The 19,102-nt window shown below is 56.2% G+C and overlaps 2 protein-coding genes across 3 annotated transcripts in view; one reads left to right on the top strand and one right to left on the bottom strand.

The window, feature by feature from the left end:
* AGAP1 (ArfGAP with GTPase domain, ankyrin repeat and PH domain 1) overlaps positions 1 to 17,174 on the bottom strand; it is a 551,033-nt gene extending 533,859 nt beyond the window's left edge. For both annotated transcript variants that reach the window (XM_042950624.1, XM_042950625.1), the window contains exon 1: positions 16,989 to 17,174. In XM_042950624.1, coding sequence (XP_042806558.1) covers positions 16,989 to 17,151 — 163 coding nt within the window. In that variant the 5' untranslated portion in view covers positions 17,152 to 17,174. The remainder of the gene's footprint in view (positions 1 to 16,988) is intronic.
* Positions 17,150 to 18,011, top strand: LOC122226094 (serine/arginine repetitive matrix protein 1-like). Its single transcript, XM_042948718.1, has 2 exons — positions 17,150 to 17,398; positions 17,499 to 18,011. The coding sequence occupies exons 1-2, from the start codon at positions 17,150 to 17,152 to the stop codon at positions 18,009 to 18,011; spliced, it is 762 nt and encodes a 253-aa protein (XP_042804652.1).
* The last annotated feature ends 1,091 nt before the right edge of the window (positions 18,012 to 19,102 follow it).

The raw sequence follows: 19,102 nt of genomic DNA, 5'->3' as shown, positions 1-19,102 counted from the left end.
CCCTCAGGAAACTGCACTGCTGCTGGGCCGGAAAGGACAGGGGGGCCCTGGACTTCCCAATCACCCGGCGCGAGACCCCACCGCCCCTCAGGAGCCCACGGCCCGGGCAGGACGCTGCGGTCGGCTCCCTGCACGGACGGTGCGGGGAGTCAGGCCCGGAACATGGCAAGAATCCAGACCATCGCCAGCCCCGGACGGCAATCGCAGGACACCATCCTGGAAAGTCAACCACCCACCGCACGACCCGGGTGGGTCCCTGCTCGCTCTGCAGCCCGGGGCCCGATCTGGAAGAGAGGTGGGGCTGTCTGACCCGCCGGACCCACCCGTGGTGAAAAGCAAATCCCGTGCCGAGCTCTGCTGCCCCGTGAAAACAGCACCGCTGTTTTCGGTCCGGCTGGGTTCGGTCCCGCCAGCTCAGCCACCTAACTCTGCGTGACCTCAAGCAGATCCCTTGGATTCTCAGGGTATCAATTCTGCCTATTATGCTAATTATAGCCCAGAGGAAAAGCAGCTTCTATTTATACATGTTAAAAATTAACTGCATGCTAGCATCTCCATTATTAAAACGTCACCTAATTTGAGGGGCTTAAATTTAAGAGCCGTATTTCCAACCCACCCAGATTAAAGGTGCTGCAGATTTTCTGAGCTCGGGTGAAGTGTCAGCGGACACCAACTGGAAACCGTCCCTGTCCCAGGCGGCGAACCCGTCACTGCAGGCAGCCAGCTCTGCCATCGTCTCTCCTCCTCCAGCAATCAAAACGGCCAGCCAGTGCCCGGGCACCCCCAAACCTCAGCAAGGGAGTACAAGTGACCCAGCGCCTGCTCCCTTCTTCACCACCTCAGTAGTGATTAAAAGGCGAGGTGGGAATGCGAGCTTCGAATCACAAACCGGAACCTGCAAGACGGTCCACGAAGGGGGAGGCCCCCTGTGCCCCTGCAGACCTGGCTGGGGCTGATCTGAGAGGTTTCCGCCCTGTTTCATCAGCACATCACGACCGTGACTCCCGAGTTCAAATCCTGAGTCGGCCAGCTCCTGGGCGCGGGTGCATTTGGGCCTGGCTTTAAACTCTAGGCCTCAGGCTCTTGACCTGTAAAATGGGGGTTCTACCACCTCTGTCCCCGGGGGACCTGGATAAAATGACACAAAGCAGGTTTAAGCCCTGATCACGGGGTCCCGGGCACGGCTCACGTTCACTGAACAGCTGGAGCTATTATTACGGGTTTTATTAAGTGAAGAAGAGGAAGGAGCTGGGAGAGCGGTCGTGAAATGCTTCGTAGAAATTTCTGGAATCCGGAGCGGGAGCAGCTGTCAGAGATGCCTCCAGGCAACGGTGTCATTTACAAGGCAAACCCGTGATCCGCCCGCCTGACTGCCGGCGCAGAGCTGTGCCCAGGTCGCGGGGAGACCCGGACCCCCGCAGCGGCCTCGGCCGTGCGAGCCTCTCCCCGGCGGTAAACGGCCGTTTAGGTCTCCTCTTCCTAAAAACGAACGGGAGCTGACGTCTGGAACGGAACTGCCAGGGAGGAGGGTGCGGAGGCTGCTCGGCCAGTCGGCACCGGTGCCGGCCTGGCACAGCGCACGGCTCGTGAGTGGCCGTGAACCGACCGCCTGCCCGATTCCCAGCTCGCTTCGCTTCGCTTCGCTTGGGGCCTCCCAGGTACGCAAGCTCGGCGTGGAAACTGGCCACGAGTGACCGCCAGCTGATCCCCAGACGAGAGAGCAGGAAGTTCTGGGGAAGGGCTCGGCTCCAAGAGTCGGCCCAGCCCAGTAGGACCTGGCTGCCTGGGGCTCTAGGGACAAAGAATCAGCAAGAGGCTGTTGCCGCCGAGGGTTCCCTCGAGCTCAGGGAAAAGCCTAGACAGAATCTCCCCGAGATCACAACGCTCGTAGAGAAAATACCAGGAAAACACACTCTAGCAGATTCCGTCAGTGGCCGGCTGGGGCCTCAGTCTAACGTCCTGTCCGTTCAGCCCCCTGCCCACCAGCCCCTGGCTCCCCATCTCCATGGAGCGCGGGGGCGGAACCGGCCAGCGTGGATCTGGGTTGGGGAAAACAAGTCTAAGTGCCCGGCTTGCGTCGGTGGCCTCGAGGCTCGGTGGCCCTGCTCACGTGGACGCAGCCCCTGACGGCTTCCACTGAGGAGTGTTCCCAGGGGCACGTTTTCAAACCAACAGAGAAACTCTTGGTCAAATAAACTCAGGTTTCTGATTACGATTCCTGTTTTTATGTCCAGAAAGCCCCAAAAAGGCAGTATCATGATCGCTAAGGTTTAAGTCATGTTTTTTAAATATTGGAACCCAAGCTCCAGAAACCCCAGGATCTAACAGGACTTATGTAACAAGAGCCAAGGCAACAGTAACCATGGAAAATGGACCTTCCAAACACAAGTTTCTGGAAAAGTTCACCGCAATTAGCTTTACGTGGTATCTTCCTAAAGAATTCTCAGGCAGGGACTGTTTTCAGGAGGAACGTGTGGTTGCAGCAGGGTGGGGAACTGTGCTCTAGTGGGAGGAGATGTACACCCCAGTGTAGACCGTCCACACACTTCTCCACCGCCCACCCTTCCTGCGAACAAGCCACTGGTGAGGTGGCCAAGGTTGTTCTCAGGATAAAACAGGGGAAGACTCCCTCGTGCATTCACCCACACACACACCACACAAAGGAGAAGAGGGAGGGATGAACAGGGGGTCCGTCTACACAGGGGTGGAAAAGGCAGACGTCCCTTCACCCCTGCAAAGTGGCCTTTAAGATAAAGCCCCAGAAACAAGAGGCTTTTTGGTACCAGGAGGGGAGCAAGCAGTAAGGAGAATCTGGGCTGCCCGTTAGGAAACTACCCGATGAAACGTACGAGGCAAGTCTTCTGGAAACGTCTTCCACCATGATAACCCACGAACGAGACTGGAACGTTCTTTCGCACACTGAACCGGAAGAACCCAAGTTTCCCTGTCTCACAGCAGAGGACGCGTTCAAAAGTCAAGCTTTTCCCACTGCAGGGGCCGGAGGGTAATTGTGAGAGAGGGAGGGGCACTCAGAGCCACCACCCTTTCTTCAGAAACTCAACCCTTCCCTCGTTGAGTGACAAAGAGGTGACAACCTAGACACGGTCTGCCATAAATCCCCCTCAGCTCAAAGCCTGCTCGCGCTAAACACACGACTGTGACAAAAATGGAAACCGAAGCCGGGGCTCCGGCCAGAGATTTTGGACGCACGGGCCCATTCGAACAGAAATCTGGCATGGAAACCAAGGCAGGGGCTGTGAGCAGGGATGCTGAAGTCCTGAGAAGAGGAGAGTGGAGTCCGACCGGCCGGCAGAACCCGGGCCGGCCCCGAGGGGACTCGGCGACACGCACGCGGCAGCAGAGGGCTGTGGTGGAGCCTTGCAAGAGGATCTGGGAAGGAATCTGCTGACTCAATACCCCCAAGGCCGCCGGGGTCCACGGCCGCAGGGTCCAAGGCCGCGGGGTCTGGGCCAGCTCTGGGCAGGATGTGGACAGCACTGCAGGGGGCAGATGAGGTGGAAGCCGCCAACTATCAGCCCCTGTGAGGTCACGGCTCGCGGACAACTCAGAAGACAGGCCCCGTTTGCATCCACTCTGGAGAACAGGAATTTGGGGCCAATCAGGTTCTGTAATTAACACTGCAATTAACAGGGCAAAGACAGGGATCACACTGTAATTCAGCTCCCAACTCAGGGCCAGGATGACTCCAATTCTGGAGGCTGCTCCCTAAAACTCACGAGCCAGGGAGGTGATGGAGAGCTTAATTAGACTTCTCGGTTGTGCCTGAAAACCTGCCGTGTAAGTCGGGCACTTAATAGACTCATTAATCGCACCGGCAACATTTACCATGTGCTCGTGACGACCTTGACGCACTATCACCAGGTCAGACAGCCGCACACCTGCTTTCCACCCTAAGTATGGGGGACCGGGGGACCTCGGAACACTGGAGGTCAGTACCCGTGAGGTTCCGTCCGCTCACCCCGGCACGCACCCAGGTGTCAGAAGCCTTCAGCAGACGTACCCCTGTTACACGAGGCACACTAGTGCTTGTCCCTCCACGTGCTCCATGGGTTCCACACACACACCAGTGTGTCTCCTTCCCTTTGCTGGGTATTACTCTCCTGAGTGGAATCTCACTCGGGAGTTTGCTGGAGGAGGGATACTCGGATGAGACCATTCAACACAAGGCCCTAGGGCAGCCTGGCCTCGTCGGACCATCTCCTCCCCACCCTTCATCCCCACCTCCCCCCCTCCACCTCCACCAGACCCGGTCATTTTGGGGGACGATGAGTCACGGATGAGGCCGCAGCAGCCACTCCAGAGACAGGAGGAAGCCTGAGATCAAAGTTCAATCGTATGGATTCTGAAACTGAGGCCCAAAGGGACGCGTATTTGCCAAGAATTCCATGGCCAGTCACTGAGGTGGGGGCCTTAGATCCCCAGGCCTTACAGGCCACAGTCACCATGGCTGTGATCCGCTATGACATCATTCGATTTCCAGGGAAGTGGCCGCAGTATAAACCAGTTAAGCAAGAAAACGCCTGTCTTGCACATCAATACATCGGCCACGTCGAAAACCACGGTCCTTTGAGCCACCCCCCACCACCCCCGCAAAACCACTGAGGCCGGAGGAGGGGCTGCCCTCCCGAACACACACATCGAGCCGCAGAACTCAACTCAGAGTTCAATTCAAAGTCTCCTTTTGGGTTCACATCTAAACTGAACCAAGACTGGGGTGCCCGGGTGGCTCAGTTGGCTAAGTATCTGACTTGGTTTCGGCTCAGGTCATGATCTCACAGTTCGTGAGTTCGAGCCCCACATCAGGCTCCGTGCTGACAGCATGGAGCCTGCTTGGGATTCTCTCTGTCCTCCTCTCTCTTTCTCTCTCTCACACATAACCGTAAAGAAATAAACTGAATCAAGATTAACACAACAAAAAGCTGTCCTTCCAAAGCACAAGTGAAACTGACTTCCCCTGCAGAATGAGACCCCCGCATGTGGGACCCACACTTAGTAAGGGCCTTGACCCCACTGTGCCGACACTAAGCCTGGAACCTGACACCACGACACCCTGCCTGGCACTGTTTCTACAAATCCTTTGGATTCCTAGCCCTCGTCGGCCCAGCCTTGGAAAACTCTGCATTCTATAGAAAGAGCTAGACAGCAACCCTCTGGATGGATAGAGAGAGATACAGCACTTCAGAGTAGAGAAGCAGGGCAGTGAGAACAGAGCAGCTCCCTCTACACGTTCCTTCAACTCTTCTGTGCGTTTCCAACTGTTCATCACAAAACAGTGGGGAAAAGAGCGCCTCCCAGGGCTGTGGTTAAGCCACAAATTTCATCTCTTAGTAGCAAAACGCCTTGTTCGTATGAATCCCAGACCCTAGGCTAGTGGCATATCCCCCTCCCTAAGCAGACCCCAGAAGGGGGTGCGCCTGGGGTGATGGTCCGTCAACTCCGTGAGCAGCTCGACACAAAGAGCCCCGATATTCATCTCAACAAGTCGGGGGGTGCCGATCTCCCCAGACGAGGAAGACCACAGCACTCTGGGATTCTTTCATCTCAACCAGGCAGTCTGTGAAACAAAAAATCTGAGTGCCCCACAGCCGACATGCCATCAGGAGCAGACGGTGGGATTCTAGAACGCGGGCTCTCACGTCTGAGTCTGGAATTCTGAACCACTTTCAAGAGGAGCTGCGCTGCCAGCACATCCGGACCTCACCTGGCCTCCAGGTGGGGCCGCAGAGACTTGTAGGGAGAGGCACAAAACACCCCTGGCCAGGATTTCAGCAGCACCCAAGCCTCTCTGGGCAAGCTGGGGGTCTAGGGAAACAGTGTGGGGCCTGGGGAGTCTGAAGCAGGGAAAAAAAAACCCTAGATTTAGATGATGGGCAAAATGAGATTAAGTAACCTTTTCATTTTACTCCCCAGCATGAGGACAAACACAAATTGAGAAACATTGGTAAAACTGAAATTTTCCCTTTTTTTAATGACTTTTTAAACATTTCTTTTAAATATTTATTTAGAGAGAGAAAGTGGGGGGGGGGGGGGGAGAGGGAGAGAGAGCGAGCATGCGAGCAGGGAAGGGGCAGAGGGCGAGAGGGAGAGAGAGAATCCCAAGTAGGCTCCACACTGTCGGCACGGAGCCCGACGTGGGGCTCAAACCCAGGAACCGTGAGATCATGAATCTCTGGGCTGCAATCAAGAATCAGATGCTTAAGTTGACTAAGCCACCCAGGCTCCTCAAAACTGAAATTTCCTAAGTGAAAAAATTGGAACCTGACTTTTCTGTGGCAAGACCGTGAGATTCCCTCCGGCAAAGATGAGAGTTTTCCAAGGCCTCCTGCTGACACGAGATGACGCGTCTGTCAATGACCCCCTCCCCCATGTCATCAGCTTCCCACCTTCTGGGGCTCAAGCAGGGCACCCTCTGGGAACCCCTAGGCCTCTTCATGGCGCCCCCTGTAGGTCGCCTAGCCCACTACGCACCCGGGGCCAAAGCACATACCTGCCCGGTCTACGCACGGCAAATGGCCCATTCCCCTCTGTAGTCCTGGCACCCGGCTCCACGGGTCTATGGATTCAAGCCATTGAGTGAAACTCACCGACACCCAACAGACAGACACAGACATACGCTCGGTATGCGCATGAACAGACAGTTAGATGTAGCTACAGGCGGACGCATCACTCAAGCATCATGTGGTATCCACTCTGAGAAAGGCACCGCCGGCCAGGAGGCCGCCGGCGGGACGAGCAGGGCCTCAAGGGCCACCACAGTCCAGGCTCTGTGAGCCACAGCTCGATCACAGAAGTCCCCGTGTGCACCGGTTCAGCTCCTGGACAGAGAGGCACAACAGCCACGCTCCCAGGGGGCTCACGTGCAGGTGCCTCGGACCCCCATCCAAGAGTCTGCGGAGGAGGGAGGGGCCGCGATGCACCCCGGATGCCCGCCTCTGGGCCCGTCCCACAGACGGGGCGATTCCTGACCGACATATGCAGACCAACCCCACAGGGACAGGGTCCTCTTCCACAAACCCTGGGTACCTGCCGCGCGTGGCCAAGCACCTCCCCCGCCCAAACCTCAGGACATCGAAAGATGGAATCCCCACCACACGGCCCCCACTCTCGCGTTCCCAGGATCGAATCCCAGTCTCTCGCCCCCCCTCCCCCCATCCTGAGGCTCCCACACGGCTTCGGGCCTGCGCCTCCATAAGCATCCCACGGACCTGGTCTCCGTGTCCCCACCTTCCCGCCCAGACCCCCACCCTCCGCCACAAGGGCCGGGAGGCGGTTCCCAGTCTCGAGCCCTCCCTGCCATTCGCCACGACCGCAGCGACCGCAGCGGCCAACACAGCTTCCAGGCTGCACGGCCGCCGCTGAGCGTCACAGCACTGCCCTCCCCACGCAGAAATCCATCACCAGTGGTCTCCCGCTGCCCAAAGTGCTCTCGACCTGCTCTCTGGGGCTTGTAAGGCTCTTCTCCCTCATCCTGGCCTCCTCGATTCTCTGGAGGCTGAGGATTCAGTGCAGACGTCTCGGTCCTCTTACCCACCGGCCGGAAAGCCCTCCGGTGCCTGATTCCTACCCGGCTTCCAGGTTGGGTTTAATCCCATCCCCTGGGAGGCAGCCCTCCCTCCCCCCACGCTGCCCGTGATCTCAGGTTGCATCCCTGTGGCCTCCTGAGCGAGATCCGGCGTGTGCCGGGAGAAGGCTCAGGTCCCACACATCTGCACACCTGAAATTAAAAAATTCCCCTTTGCCACCTTGTAGGTGCTCAATAAAATCCTGTGCCTACTGCTTCTCACACTAGCCACTTCCCATGCTAAACAGGGAAGATAAACAGAGCCCTCCCACCCCCATCCCTCAAAATAAACATTTGCTCTGTGAGGCCACTGGAGAAGCTCACACACTTCCACCCTTATGAGCTACCAGGTATGGCCTCAGCGGGCCTCTGTGGAGGGAGATGGGCAGTTCCGGGACACAGCGGAACGAACAAAGAAAATAACCCCTTGAGAGTAGCACGGTTGGCAACACTTAGCTTTTGTTTCTTTCCTGCCTTGCACGTAATTGCTACAAACAGAAACTGAGTAGTGCTAATACCCAACTATAAGGCCACAGAACAGTTCAGGCCCAGAGTAGAAAATGAGTTTCCTTTCAAACGCCAACACAGATCCAAGGGTTATCTAAAACCCAGGATGGATGTGGGGAGACCAATGCTGGCCAGGCTGGGATCTGGGATCGGCGGGATAGAGTACCCCAACTGATTACTAATTTGCCGAGAGCCAGGGAGAGCTGAAAGGGGCCCGTTCTGGTCTCAGGGGAGTTGTGCCATTCACGTTTTAAAGAAAAGTACTTCCTGGTGAAGGATTTCACTCAGGCAGCTCCCTATTTACAGAGCTGTAATTATTCAACTCACAAGGATTTAACAGCTCGTAGAAAATCCGGAAGTCTAAGACAGTGCCGGAAATTTATTAGCCACTTAAACATTTGTTTATGAACAAACAATGGAAAGAACAAAAATCAAAGGACGAATGCAGCACCTAAGCCACCTGAGTGTCATGTAATGAACTCTGAACAGCAATGAAAGGTCTCTCCAGATAGGGGCTGCCCACCAGATACAGTGGTTTCATGATTGGTTGTGTCCAACCAGAGAGAACAGGTAACACGACACAGCTCTCCACTCCCAGGCACCTGACAGGAACCAAAAGTCAGGCACGAGAATGTGCACAGAGGCACTGTTGTACCAGCAGAAAGTAGGAAACTACGCAAATGCCTATCAATGGTAGAACAGACTAAAAAAACAAAGGCGACCTTTAACTACATGCAACACAGATAGGTCTTGCCTTGCCGACCACCTTCTGGTTCTTGATCTGAATGCGGGTTACACACATATGGTCGGTTTGTGAAAACTTCCTCCCTTATGACTCGGGCGTCTTTCTGTATTTATGTGCTATGTAAAAAAATAAAATAAAGAGTTCAAAAAAATTAGGGAGTTTGAAGTGGTCTCAATCCCGGCAATCCCAAACTTGAAATAATAATAGCACGTGGGAAATCAGAGCCCCAGACTTGCCTGTTGATGCCGAAATTAAAACAATGCTCTTGTTTGTTTGTCTGAAATCAGGTTCACCAGCCTGAGCTACCCGGGGCCTTGTTAGAACAGGAGACGGAATCACGGCTCACAGCAGCACCCCAGATCCTTAAAAACAACAACAAAGGGTGGGCAGGCAGGCTTACGGAAGTGCCCTCCCTGGAAAATATGCCAGCTCTCCCCCACAGAAAAGGACAACTGGAAACACAAACAGCTGAACCTCAGGGCCATCGGCTCTCACCAAATCAATTTATTTTTCAGTACAAAAGCTAGCAAGTAATTAGCTTACCTATATTACCAAATCTTGCTGAGGACCACCGACCACCCTCACACAGACAGCATGCTTCTGGGCTTGTGTTTCAGGAGTAAAAAGCCCGTTAGGGAACTAAGTTGGGTCTTACTTGGTTGAAGGCACTGATTAAAAAAACAAAACAAAACTTTCTAACTAACTTCTTCCTTTCCCCGATACTGTTGGTAAGTCCCTTTTCAAGTGAAACTCACTGAATTTCAACTACACTTACTTCCTAAAGATGCTACTCTCCCTTGAAGACTATCATCTGAGAATATGGTAACAGTAGCTTTGGTGAGGCTGCGTCCTAAGCTGGAAATCAATATGGTTCTCTTTGCGAAAGCCCGCTGAATGTTGACATTTCTAAGACCAAACATAAATCGCTTGTGAACATGGCCGGTAATTATTTGGAATTCTTCTCCCAGAACCATGAAAAGTGTTTCCCACCCTTAAAAAATGAAAAATAAAAAGCAGCTTCTAACCACGATGCTAATGACAACCAGACGGCATGAGCAGTTTTAAAGAGGAGACAGTTGCTTGTGTAGAAACACTGTACAAATACTCCAACACTGCAGCCCAAAAAAAGACAATCCCCATCAAACAGCGGGAGAAGTGTGAAATTTGCAAATGAGCCCCTGGTTAAACAAAAACACCAATCTGTTCCCAGACAGCTTAGGGTGGCCACCTGTTCCGGGCTGGTGGCAAGTTCTGATTACCAGTGGAAGAAACAATATCTAAGCAATGACAGCCCCCCCCCCCCGGGCCCTGGTCCCCACCCTCGAGCCTATATTTAGTCTGCTCTTCATGGAAAACGTTCCGACCTCGCACACAGACAAGCTCTTGGGCTGGTTATTCAAAGGGTCCATTAACAACCTCTTCTGGTGGGGGGTGGTATTTGCTCTCCCTCCCGCACAAGCCCCAGAGGCAACCAAAACACCCCCTTCTGGCCTTGATCAGCTGTGAGCAGGAGCCCAGGGAGGTGGAGGGACTGGGCCCAAACTGCCCTGTCTCTGGATGGGTCATCGCTGTATCTTGGGTAAGTCACTCCACACACAGCCCTGCAAGCAGGCTTCCCACACTGTTAGAAGAACCAAAACTCCCCGTCAGCCCCTCAGGGGCACGGAGCTCCCAGAAGAAGGGGGTCCAGCGCCACTGCACATGCAGAGCCTTGCCCCCATACCCTGCACAAAAATAACAGATGCTGCAGAGATTGGAGATTAATATCTGCACAGTGCATTTTGCGTCTCAGAGAAAGGTACTTAACAAAGGGAAGGAATTATGCAGCTAAGCACCAGATCAGAACCCCCGAACCCTGGATTTTAAAAATAACTAAGCCTGATCCGCTTTGCCAAACTCAATCACTTAAAGCAAAGGATTCAAAGGATCTGTGGTGTCGGGAGAAGGGGGCTGGGGGACGCGGGTTTGTTTGAATGTTGAGAAACACGAGACAAGATCAAATCAGTAGTTAAAACAAGCCAGAGCGAGACTCACAAACTATAAACACCTGCGGGGGACACAGGAAAAAAGGATGCAAACTAAGGGATTTTAGTCTTAAGAAAAGAAAAAGCCTGCTTTGGGACAAAAAAACACAGTGGTCGTAACAGGGCCACACGTTCTGTTGCAAAGGTTCCTGCAGCCGCTGTGGCTGCTCCTTGCTTCTGAGTCACTTCCTTCAGGCTCCCTGACAGCCCCCCCCCCCCCCCAAGCTGCTAATAACACACAGCTCTCCTCTTTCCCTGAAATGTTCTTGTAGCTCCAAACCAGCGATACCAAAATGCATCATCTGCCAAATTATCAGAACAAGGGAATACTGAGGAACCCCATCTAAATACATCACACACCGGAGGACACGCACGCTAAATATCCACAATCTCCGAGAAGACAGGAAGGAAGGTCCACAGAACAGCAGACTAGGACTTAAAGGACATGGGACATCAGTGGTCCTAACTCCCTGCAGGCTCCCCTTGATGATGTCCATCCCACCCATCCCCCCCCCCCATCTGACTACTCCCTTCACAGGGCACTCCTCATCGAGGCGGTAGTGTGGACATCGATGTCAATTCATTCGGAACCAGCTTTAAATCCCTCCTCCACTAGGTTTAAGTTCTGTGGCCCTAAGCAACTCCCTGGCAGCTGGCCCTCCCCTCACCTGTAACCTGCACAAGAGGAGCCTTGGAGAGCAGGGCCCAAAGAACACGCCCCTTCTGCTGGAGCTTTTCCATCCACAGTGACGCTTCTCAAAGTGCGGTCCCTGCACCAGCAGCACGGGCAGCCTCTGGAAACTCGTTCGAAAAACACATTCTTGGGCCCCACTCCAGACCTAGAGAATTAGAAACTCAGGGGCTGGGGGCCAGCAATCTGCTTTCCCAAGCCCTCCATGTAATTCACACGTTCGGCTTGGAGAACGGGGCGGCTCTCCGTGTTATAATGAAGACGCTACGTTATGTCAGCTGCCTACGTCTGACCTTTGCTTACACCCAACGTAAAGAAACACCAACGTTTTCTGGAGAGCCTGGCTGAAAAAGGTGTTAGGATTCAGCAAGCAGATCCTTCCCTTTCCCTCCACACACTAAGGAAAGCTCACTTCCGCCCCAGACACCACATGTAGCTGGACTCATTTCCACCCAAGCCAAACCCCATCAGATCCAAAAGGTGCCCGGCCCTAACGTCTGTACTCCTGCAGCAGGTTTCAAAACACCTTCCACTTCTGCCAGAGGATAAGTGCCATTCATACAACCAATGACGGGCAAAAAGACCCAAACTCCAGAGAAAATGTTAGCCCCTCTGGCAAGCAACCCCTGGGCATCCTGAATCACTGAGGAGATTTAAAAAAAAAAAAATGAACAGGACCTTATTTCTGCCCTCGAAAAGCTCCCAGTCTTTCGGGCTGGAGCTGAGCCAAAGGAAGCCGGGGACACGAAGCAGGGGGCCTGAGTTCTGCCTGGGAGAGGTAGGGGAGACACTGCCCTGAGCCAGGTTGGGAGGGATGCCTGGATTGGGGAGGACTTAGATGCTGGTAAGGTATGAAATTTAACCTGGAAGCCAGAACCGCCAGCCCATGGAGGGAGAACTATTTTTAAGGAAGAAACCGCAACATTTGTATCGATAACTAAAAGGCCCCATACCTGCACCCTTTGATTAAACTTGAAACATTTCGAATACCGTCCATACTGGCAGAGAAAAATTACACTCATCCAAGGCAGGAAGAAGGTATTTGTTCCCCAGACACGTACATATGCAACAACCAGATTAAATAATCTTCTGTATGGAAACCAACTCTTACAAGTTCTGCCGTGGTAAGCAAGGCTGCAGAGAACGTAATACCTGCAGCCACATGCCGCATCTCAAACCCTTCTCGCCTTGGGCGAAGGGAACACGGACGTGGGACGGTTTGCACATACGGCCCGCAGAAACCATCAAGAACCAGGACCTCTATCTCCAACTCACAAGGCGCTACGGAGACAGCGGAGGTCACACCAACCCAGGTCAACTCTCTGGGGCAAGTTTCCGACCCTTTCGGGACCTCAGGGGTGGCATCATGGGATCACCAACAGCATGATGGGAGATGACATGGGGGAAGCACGTCGCACTCTGCTGTGCACAGATGCTCGGCAATGCCGCTGGGCCATGGGATTAAGTGGTCCCTCGCCCCAACTTCTCAGGTCCCCCCCTTGCTGGCGCTCGGGCCTTGAAGCCTTCTGTCAAAGCGCCCTCACCGGAGCAGAGCTCTGCGGGTAAGGACCAGGCCACTGTGCCTCTCCGAAGCCTTCAAGAGGAAGCCACACAAACCAGCGGCAGGGCCAGTGTGGAGCCTGGTTCCCCCTAATCTGCCACCTGTTAAGGGTGGTTGGGAGCTCAACCTCTGGCCCAGCTCAATGAGCCTGTGTGTTGTCATTTCCCACCACAGCTCGGCCGCTGGCAGGCTGAATCACAACGTGCGATGCTGAAAGACGCATTATCCCTAAGAGAAGGACAAGTTTCATTTAACAAGGAAGGCAGCTGGCTCATTTACCTCGGCCCTGTCAACCCAACACACTTTCTAAAGGAGAACCCGAGGCGGGAACCCAACAGGTTGTCCACCCTGGAAGGAGCGGTTCCGGACTCATTTCCGGGTGTGGAGAATACCCAGGCTACAAGCCGCGTTTCAGAGCACGCCACACCCCTGTGGGGAACCCCGCAGATCTGATCAGGTAAATGTGAAAAACAGCCATGCTTCCCTAAAAGCCAGAGATCTGGCAGAAAAAATAAATCTGAGTCTGAAATGAAAATTGGAAAAAAATACCTTTTTTTTTTGGGCAAGGTAATACTTTAAAACAAAAACAGAATCACATTTCCCATGCCCACAAACAGGGTCACAGACCCATTCTTATTGGGGAGTCTTGGTGAGCTCTTTCAAATGAGATCGTGCAATTCAGCCCATCACTGAGACATTTTTCCGATCCAGACCCACTTACGATCACCTTGAAATGAGCTTTGAACGGACGTTAGCTACACATCATTCCCTTTGACAAGGCCAGTCCTCAGGCCAACAGCAAAAATTCCTGGAAACGCCAAAAAGAAAAGAAAAAAAAGCAGGAAATTTTTAAATAAATGATGGCACAGCCAAGTGCTGGATTATCACTCCGAGAAACTGTCTCTCCAAAGTTTCTCGTAACAGTGGAAAGTGCTCCCAACACGTTCACCAAGAAGCTCTGAACCTGAATGTGACGTTGTGTACGTACACACAGGGGCTGGGGTGGCGGTGGGCCTAGCTGGATGGTCTCTGAGATGCAGACTGTTTTCCGTTTGGCGGGACAAACGATTTTTAAACTATCTGCTATGACGTACACATACTTTCCTGGTGGGAAGTGGCTCTATTTTAAAATTCAGAAGGACCTGTACTTTGCCACTGTATCACCCTAACCCGCAAGGCTCTCGGGGCAGATCCGTGCATGCTCTGAGTTAACTCCGCCACTCCAGGCACCTGCTCCCTTACAGCACGGGGCTCCTGCAAACAGCTGTTGTCTCTGGGCCCCGTGGCAGTGCTCTTGGTTTCAGTAAGAGCGAGTAACCCAAGCCCTGCACAACTACACAAAAGTGTTTCTGCACAGTGTTCTTTGCATAGCAAAAAATGTCGCCCTGCTAGAACTGACCAGTCCTCTCCACTTCCAAAACACTAAGAGCACAGACATAAATCACAACCGTACCTTAAAACTGGCACAGAGCAGGAGAACGTGTCATTATCACAAACGGACTGGCCTTCCGTGAGAAGGGGCAGTGGAAGGTGCTTTGGGAGGCTATAGACCGAGGCTCTCCATTCAAATGATCCTTTGGTTCAGACCAGACTGAATGACCTCAGTCAAATTATCCCTCCTTGAACGGCCATCCTTTACCACACGAAGATAATGAAGCTGCCCCACATTCTCACGGGTTGCTGCGGGCCGCACAATGAGATTACAAATGCAAGAGTATTTCTGCTAAAGTTCTATACAAATGAAAGGTGGTATCATTGCTGATAATAAGGCAAAGAACAGAAGAGCATTTGAATGGTTCCTAAGCTCCGTTCACAGCCAAATGCAAAACAGACATTCCTTTTTCTAACAGAAAAATAACAGCAACATCAGAGCCCCAACTAGGATTCGTTCACTGATTCTGAACCTTATTAGAAATGACAAAGATTCCAGCCAAGAAGGGGCTTAACTTGTCACATGGTAAAGGTACCAAAGCAAGCTACCAAAAACCACCATCTAGGAACCACGTGATTTTTTTTTTTTTAAGAGAGAAAGCAGCGAAAAGAAAAATGTAACCACATCCTCTTGCTAGAAAGTCAGGATGCTTTGCTGGGAGTGCTTGAGACCCCAGAGCTTGGCTTCAAGAATGAGAAATGAAAACGAGGCGTCATGAATCACTCAGCTAGAGGTCTCTGCACAGCCACTAGGTGCTCTCGGTCAGGTGCATTGAATCCTTGTCTCGAGCTTTCATCATGTTTCATCAGACTTCTGTGGATGCAGCCAGAGAGCTGCAGAGAAACCAGGGAAACAGGCCCAGTGAGTGCCTCTCTCACTTTGACCACCACAGAGCCAGGGCTCCGGCTCTAGAGGAACCTTCATGCAGTATCACCCAGGCCGTCGGCAGGTGCATGCGGGTCCCACGGCCACCCACAAATCCTGTCGGAGGTACGTGGGGAGTCTACCTCTCGAGGAATCTGGAAACATCTTACTTACATCGCCAACAAGGCGGCCGTGTGGTCTGACAGCCAGGTCCCACACAAGGCTGGAGCACTGCTCAGATCCTCCCAGTGAATTACGGAGTCCCCTACGGACATAGCTGGCCAATCAGCAGCCCGGCCGGGGCACTGTTCAAGTCCGTGAGGCTGCCAAATGCCAAGAAGGTCAGCACCACATCCACCCTCCCCATCTAACTGGCCAAGCGTCAAAGCAAGACACTCTGGGGCCAGTTGCACAGAATGCACGATGCCAAAGCAAAGCCTTCCTGTGGTCGATGCCCCTCACAGATGGAGGGGAGCTGGGTGACTGCCTGCAGCCAGGCTTTTGGACAATCTCCTGCCAGGCCTTGGAACATTCTCAGTGTTCCTCAACAGCGGCCCTAGTGGCCTTTGGTTACGACAGTCTGTACCGCTGCCCACCCTGCAGGCCTTGTACCATCTCTGGCCAACCGAGGGGGAAAAACTGCTGACTGAGCGTGGCTGGGGTAGAACTCCACACTGACTGCCCACCTCGTCCCCCAGGTGGATCTCGGCCGGACCAAAACGGACAGGGCAAGGAGACAATCCTGAAGCCTAGTATCGGAGAAATAAAAGCCGTCCCTAATCCCAAGAGAACACAGGCCCAGGAGAGGCAGAGCTCCGCACCTCTCCTGTAGCCACCCTCGACCAGCGGGAAGAGTAAAGGGCCTTCGGGGCGTGTGAAAGTGAAACCCAGAGACTGAGGGACCCCCTGTCCTTCTGGTAGGGCTCCTCTTCTAATACGACCCAAGGCTTTTGGGAGAAAACACTCTATGGAGACCAGCCTTTGCACAGAGACAGGTGGACACGCTCCTGGATGTGACACAGCCTGCGACCCGGGCTGGCTGTCTGCAAGGGCTCCATTCGGCGGCCTGCACAGGGCCCCTGAGTGGGGCAAAGACAGGAAGGGGGCGGCCTGGCCCCAACTAAACACGCGGGCCAGAACCGCCAGCCCAGCAGCACTTCTCAAAACGTCTCCAGCGTCTAGCAAAGACGCTCGGCCCTGGCCTGGTAACCTGCCACGGGTCCGGTGGCACCAACCCCTCCGGCTGCCTCCCCCCACCCCCACCCCCCGCCCCGCCACCGGTCGGGTCACTAGGGCGGCCCAGGACGCGGCAGCACCGAGCCACTTTCACACAGGAGAGACTCCGCTGCCCATTATCAAATGAACGCCGCCGGTCCAGCCTCCCCGGCCGAGCTGGCGGCGCCCTCGGCCTCCCCCCCGGCCGTCGCCCGGCCTTGCAGGACAGGAAGCAGGGGCAGCCGCGTGCCACGGCCCGGCGCGTGTGTACACACGCACGCACACACGCGCGCGCGCGCACCCCGCCGCGCCGGGGGCGCCCGCTCCCCCGCGCTTTCCAGAAGCCCCGCGGCGGCCCGGCCCTCACCTTCGATGGCGATGACGTGCTCCCGGATCTGGTTCTGCAGCACCGGCTCCTCCACGCGCTCCAGCAGCTCGTAGATGGAGTAGATGTTGGGGTGGACCGACTCGAAGCGCTGGATCTCGGCCCGGATGGCAGCCGAGTTGGCCAGCTGCTGCTGGTAGTTCATGGTGCAGGCGCCGCGCCCGGAGCCGCGCGCCCCCCGCCGCCGCCGCCGCCGCCGCCGCCCCGCGCCCCGGGGCCCGCGGGCCGCCGAGCCCGGGGCGCCGCAGCCCCCGGGGAGCCGGGCCCGCCGGCGGCGGGCGGAGGAGGCGCGAGAAGAAAGGAGCGGGCGGAGCAGGCGCGGGGCCGGCCCGCGGACTCAGTTCATGGCCGGGACGCGCGGCCGGCGAGCGAGCGGGGCCCCGGCGCCCCGGGTCAGCGGGCCCCCATGGAGCGCGCCGCGGCGGGCGCGGCCGGCCCCGGAGGAGGCTCGCTCGGGCGCCTTCCTGCGCCGCAGCCGCCTTCCACCCCTAGGCGCTGCCCCGCCGAGCAGCCATTAAAGCCAGGCAGCCGCCGCGCTCCGAGCGCCGGGGCCGAGGGCCGCCCCCCTCCCCGGACAGTGGCCGCGCCGCTCCGGGCGCCCGGCCGCGGCGTGGGTCCGCGCGCTGCGTGCTGCGCCGCCCGCCGCGCCGGGGCCCCCCGCGCCGTGCCCGCCGTGCGCCGCCCGCCGAGCCGGGACCGAGCCGCAGGCGCCGCGCAAGCCGCGGAGCCCGCTCCGAGCGCCGCCCGCCGCCTGCCCGGCCGGCCCCCTCCCTGGCACGCAGGGCTCCGGCCCACGTCGGCCCCGCCTCCGCCCGCGCGCCCCGCCCGCCCGCGCGCTCGCCGCCCTCCGGCCGCCGCCGCCGCTGCGTCCTCCGCGGCGCTTCCCAGCGCGCCGGATCCCGGGGAATTGCGCCAGGCTCCGCCCCGCGCCCGCCTCTGGGCTTCCTGGGACTTGTAGTCCGCGCCGCGCCGCGCCGCGTCCCTCCTCGCCGGGACCGCGGGTAGGCAGGGGGCGCGCGGCCGGGGCCGGGGGCGGGCGGGGGGCGCGGGGCGGTCCCGCGGGGCGCACAGCCCTCCCCGCGGGCCCCTGCGCTGCCCCGGTGCCCTCGGGACCGGGAGGCGGGGCGCGATCCCCCCCGCCCCCCCGCACCCCCGCGTTTTCCTTTCCCAGCGGCTGGCTCCGGAAGGCGCTGCGACCCGCCGGTGTCCCACGGCCGGGCCGGGTTGGCTTGCCCCCCACCCGCATTTTTTAACTTTTTGCCTCTTCAGAAAGTGACCTGAGTGCTTCCCCTTAATGAGGGAAGTTTCTTCGCGAAGGCGAGAAGCCGCCTTACCCGGGGGGGCGTGGAGTTCACACTCCACGGGTGAACTGAAGTTTAAACGTGGGTGCGAGGGGGGATGATGTACCACGGAGGCTTCCTAGGCATCCTTTCCCCTTAGACAAAAGGGCTGAGAGGTATGGATTCTATGGATCGTACTCCGCCGGCTCCGAGTGGGTCCCCAGTCCCTTGCCTGTGAACCCCCACCGCAACCCCCGCGTAAGCCCAGCCCCGGGACCCCGCGGAGCCGGACCGCACTGCAGCAGCGGCCTCGGCGCGCAGAGGGCTCTCCCCGCAAGCAAATGGGGTCGTTGCGGACGTGCGGAACACCAGGGCCAATCGGCGGCCCCACGGGGCCCGGTTTGTGCGCCCTGGGCAAGTCCCTGCGCCCCACCCACCCCAGTGGTCCTTTGGAAACCGAACAACGCCTCCCAGCCATCCCTGAGCAAAGCCGGCTGAGCCTTCCCCAGGTTCGCCTGCACCCTGCATATTGCACCCTGATATCCAGCCTCGCTGGGCTCACAAGCCCCCCCCCCCCCGACAAATGTGCCCATCATCTTTGGCATTCTGAGCCTTTGCTCCTGCCCTCCTCCCGGTCCCCAAGTCCCGTCAGGGTTCCTGACATACTTAGAGTTCACTGCTCCATCTGTGATATGCCTCTGGCTTTTACACTTATTGTAAGTAACTAATAACCGGGATGCCGGCATGTGGCCTCATTTTACTTAACCTATCAGCAGGCATTGGTCACTCCCTCTCCTGGAAACCCCTTCTTCTCCT

Source organism: Panthera leo, chromosome C1, assembly GCF_018350215.1.
Source record: "Panthera leo isolate Ple1 chromosome C1, P.leo_Ple1_pat1.1, whole genome shotgun sequence".
Lineage (NCBI taxonomy): Eukaryota > Metazoa > Chordata > Mammalia > Carnivora > Felidae > Panthera > Panthera leo.
The sequence above is the reverse complement of the archived record's forward strand: the minus strand, read 5'-3'. Positions and strand labels throughout refer to the sequence as shown.